Source organism: Calonectris borealis, chromosome 11, assembly GCF_964195595.1.
Source record: "Calonectris borealis chromosome 11, bCalBor7.hap1.2, whole genome shotgun sequence".
NCBI classification, from domain to species: Eukaryota; Metazoa; Chordata; class Aves; order Procellariiformes; family Procellariidae; genus Calonectris; species Calonectris borealis.
In genome coordinates, this window is record NC_134322.1 from 3,228,313 (window position 1) to 3,233,226 (window position 4,914).

At 36.4% G+C, this 4,914-nt stretch overlaps 1 protein-coding gene across 10 annotated transcripts in view; it reads left to right on the plus strand.

The window, feature by feature from the left end:
- Positions 1–3,875, plus strand: part of DENND4A (DENN domain containing 4A) — a 61,735-nt gene extending 57,860 nt beyond the window's left edge. For all 10 annotated transcript variants that reach the window (XR_012675189.1, XM_075159752.1, XM_075159755.1 and 7 more), the window contains one exon: positions 51–3,875. Coding sequence is in view for 9 of the 10 variants with exons in the window: in XM_075159752.1 (XP_075015853.1) it covers positions 51–187 (137 nt within the window). In the remaining variant the exon portion in view is untranslated. The remainder of the gene's footprint in view (positions 1–50) is intronic.
- The last annotated feature ends 1,039 nt before the right edge of the window (positions 3,876–4,914 follow it).

The following is a 4,914-nucleotide window of genomic DNA, read 5'->3' on the forward strand; positions in this document are numbered from 1 at the left end:
GGTTGTGTTTTTGAGCATGGTATATAGCAGTTGTTTTTCTATTTCTGCAGATGCTTTTGACAGAGAGTACAAAATGGCCTATGATCGTCTCACAGCTAATCAAGTGAAGAATACGCATAACTGTGATAGACCACCAAGTACTGGAGTGATGGAATGCAGAAAGATTTTTGGAGAACCGTATCTTTAAATATACCTAGATAAAGAGGTGATATCTATGATATGTACCTGTGTAAAATAACCACTTCAGTCACAAGGAACATCTCAGTCTTCAGTGTTTAGGAACGTATGTACGAATGTACTATGGCAGAAGGCTTTGGAAAAACTAGGCCTGTCTACAGTTGTGGAAATGGACGGAGTGAAAAATGGGCCAAGTGTTATTTCCCTGTCCCTTGTCCTTTCTGCAAATCAATGTGTAGAAAGGAAGATTCTAAACAAAATCCATTCTTTAACTTGGGACAACATATACAGTTCCCTTCTTAAAAAAAATTAAACGACAGGTGGACAGAAACAATGCACTGAAACTAATGTGAGCGAAGTAAATTCTTCAAAATCTATTGTTTACATAGAATATTCATGATGTTATGAAGAGCATACAAAGTTGTATTATACATATTTTAAATTGTTTATAGTAAGTTGATATTTTTTTAATTTTTTTAAATTACTGGAGTGAATTTTAAATGGGACTTGTTGCATAAGCAATACAGTGCTTATTTTTTTTGCAGTACACTGCTATTTATAGTAACTTGTCCAGTTACTTTTTGAAGAGTGATTTGTTTTTAAAGCAGAATAGAAAACGTTAACCTTCACCTAGACAGTACTCTAGATACAGCATTTGTCTCATGCACACATGGAAAATCTGTTACCACAGCGATCAGAAGGAAGGTATGGTAAACTTCTGTAAAACTCTACTAATGAACACACTGATGTCTCTGTAAGACACTTCTGTAGAAACCTCCTCTTCCTCTCCTGTTCCCTTCACTCCCCACTCCCTAGTAAAGAGAAAGCCTATTGAAGAGTCCTACAGATTATGTTATGGAATCAGTACATCTCAGCTGTTGGCGTTTGTTAATGTGACCTCATTACAGATGTAATACAAAGCAAATGACAGCCTGCAAGAAATTCTTCATAAACATGCAGTGTGCAGAGTCTCGGTGGATGTCTTTGAAACACACTAAATATGGCACGTACATAATGCTAATCCAAAGCTTTTAACTAAAGTAGATACAGCAAACTTGCTACAGGGAATATATAGGGAATGTAACTTATTAGGGCATATTGTGCATAGTTAAATGTACTTGGAATGTTCGGTCTCTATTTCACAGGCAAAACAAATTCTTTTTTTTCTGTGAAGAAAAACGCTATGTCAGTCCTTGTGGTGGAGTCATGGCTTTTGACTCATGTTTTCATGTTCTGGAGATTTAAAAAAGTGTTCCATGCTCTCAGTCACATAGCAACTCCTTGCCAGAAGGTAGGCTACAGAGAAAACATCAGAAGTCTTGTATGGAGGTGGGAAAACAGACATTGAATTGTATAAAACACCCTAAACAAATTAAACCATGCTTTAACAAACAGCTTTAATTTAAGTAATCTTAATGGTTTTCCAATTCTAATTTCTTTTATTTGTTGCTCTTATAATATTTCTAAATATTCAGCTGTTACACTAGATTTTATATTTTGGTCTGCCGACCAGCAGATATTTTAAAAAATCTCTTTAGTTTGCAAGTGTAGTAATACAGCAATATTTAGTTAGGCAGAAAGGAGATAAACTTTAAAGCCCACGTTTACTTTGTTAAATGAAATAGTGAGCCCCTTAGAGGCTTAAATGAGAAGTAATGCTGCTATGAAGCTCTATGTAACCTCCTCCCAGACCTCTGTAAAGTAGTAAGAAGATGCTGCCCTAAGGAGAAAGGATTTAAAATTTGTAGAACTGCAGGTATGTGCTGATGATAATTGCAAGATGCAGTCTTGTTGGATACAGCTTTCATTGGGTAATACCTCTTCTCTGATTTGCTGCTAATTATGTAGCTGACCTTTTTTTGAAAGTATCCCCCCACCCTGAGGTGGAGCTAGCAATGCTACACTTACCAACATTTTTCACATTTAATTTATTTTAACAATTTGTGATGCTCTCTTTTATACTGCCACGCTTGTAAAGTATTCCTCATGCATGAAATATAGGTACTTTTTTCACCCAGGTAGATGGTAAACAGTGTATCAGTGTAGGGTGGATACATACCCCCTTCATTCTTCTGAACTATCGTGAAAAACACCAGGTTATTTTTTAACATATTCATTGTAAGTACCTATTAGTGTGCATGTATGCTCTGCTCTGTACAGTAGGTACACTGTATTTACTAAGTAAAAGTTGCATACAGTAGTTGCTGCGTATATAAACTCATCCATGTTTGTGCTGTGTATAGATAATGTTCCTAGCTCTTTGCAGTTCTGTTTCCCATGTCATTTACCACTTGGGGCAGCCACTGTTTTATAGGACCTTCAAGCCATGAAGGAGGGCAAGTGCTTTTTCCAGAGCTGCCGTGGTGTGTTAGACGTACTGAGCTATGAAGCAAGCTTCACACTTGCTATTTGAGTCTGGCAGAAGCGACTGAGCCTGGTCTCTAACCACCTCTCACTTACTAGGACATGGCACTGCAAACTGTGTGTGCTAGCACAGGAATAGATGCAGCGCTTGTATTAAGTGGCCCACTTTCTCCATTCCAGTCCCAGCTTAGTTGTAAGAACTTCCAACTGTCTTCAGACTTATAAAGCCAACAAGTTTGCCACTTCATTCAAATATCAACAGTCCTGCCAGTGTTACCAGAAAAGTAAATACTGTACCATGAAAAGGACTGTATATGCATCCCTTCAGACAAACAATCTTACTGTGTTCTTGCATCCTCAGAGTGGCACTCCTGGAGCATTGCTAATGTTTATTTGGGTGTGCTTTTAAATTACTATATCATGTAGTAGTTCATCAAGTGAAATCATTATACTTAATGAATTGTTTTATAAAGTCTGTTGCAAGTCAGTCCACTGTAGAAATACTATAATAAAATATAGTTGGAATAGTAATATACTTTAAGTGGGAAATTTTCCTCATTCAAGTCAATGTTCAAAATGTAGGTCCTGAGGTGGATAATTTTTAAGCATCATACAATTCAATGTTGAAACAGTTTTCAAATCTCACTATCCTTTATTAGAAAAGCAATTTGAGTATATTTTCCAATACCGCAAAGATGGATAAATAAAATATTTGAGACATATTTTCAATTTAAAATTTTGTATGAACTGAATTTTCTCCTTTTGTGTACTAAATAATGCTTATGTCAAAAACCTTAAACAAGGGTTTTACATTTGCAGTGCAATATATATTTTGCTTTACTTATGGTTCCACTGGAATAATTATTGGAGATGAAATACTGAAATGTGAATAGAACTTGTGCTGTTTCTCTGACACTGCTAACAGTTTCCCATTTTGAGAAGGTTTGCTGTTGGTAAATTACAGCCTGATGAATTAGACTTCCACTGGCAAATTAAGTTATTTGTACCCCAAGAAAGAGAAAATTCCTGCATGTAAAATCTTTGTATAACAAATGGGACATGCAAATAGTAATGAGGGGGGTATTTCTGGATATTATCTCACTGGGATTTAAAAATGGTACTTTGTTAGTCTGCAAGCAGCACTTTTTAAATGAATGGTTGTAGATTTGTAAATATGTAATGTTTAAATTTTATTTACCAAAAAACAGTATGTTGGATGTTTGCTTTGGTTTGTAGTTCCTTTAAAATACGCAAGTCAGTGTTCACAATGTTAAGTTTTTTCTGTCTCATCCAAAAACAGTTTTACAGTGAGTCAATAAAAAGCTTAAAATCTTTCTGGTCATTTTCATTAACATTTTATTAGATGGATTAGAATGACAGAAATGTCTGCAACTCTTAACTACGTTGTTTGCTCACATGAGGCATTGTTAACAATAAACCTCTCAGGTTTGTTGATAGTTGATGTCAGTGGCATTTTTTCATAGTGGTTATGTAGACGACAAAGCTAACAACAAGAATTAGTGCTGGATACAATTATCTGTAAATTTCAGAGATTAGTGTGAGGATGAAAACAAAACTCAAGCAGTTCAACTTCTTGTTGCAGTATTTCTGATTCCTGGTTTTACTTTTTATTAGTGGTAATGTGGTATTCTAACCCCAGATTCATTCAGTCTTGTTACAGTAAGATGTAAATCCATATGACATCACACTTGTATGGCAGCATTTACCATAAGTTTTAGGGATTGTATTGCAAGATCAGATACAGATTTAAAAGGAGCCATATGGATAGCTTTCAGGATTTCTCTGCGACTCTCAAATCCTGTGTTCTTCTGCATGCAGAAATATCTTACTGCTTTGCTTTTTCCTTGAAAACCTGAGTATTACATTTCCCACAGTCTTAGGAGGGCCAGCAAAAAGCATTTCCTCTGCAGTGCATCGCATGTCCTGTGTACGCTTCCCTGGAGGTCCGTGTAGAGTACCAGTTGTGGATGCTTATAGTGGCATTCACCGAAAGGATGAAAACTACCTCTGCATAGGGAAGGCGTGGCAAACTAGCTGCAGCACAAACCTCGGGAACCGCTGTGCTCGTTGCTTATATGCAATTTGAGGGAGTTCACTTCTGAGATGCAGAATGTGAGTCCGCACACTGATTTTAAGCAGAGTAGTTCTGTAAAGGCAAGCCATAGAGGTCTGATTCTGTTCCCACTGAAGAAAAATTCATTGATTTTGGTGAGTTTGAGCTGCTTACTAAGTAATTTAGAGAGTGTTCCTGAAAATATTTCTATAATGAGTAAATATTCTGTGCTGAAAATCAGCTCCATTAACTTGAGGGGATCAGCCATACTGAAAACTTCATGCACCTATATCATACCA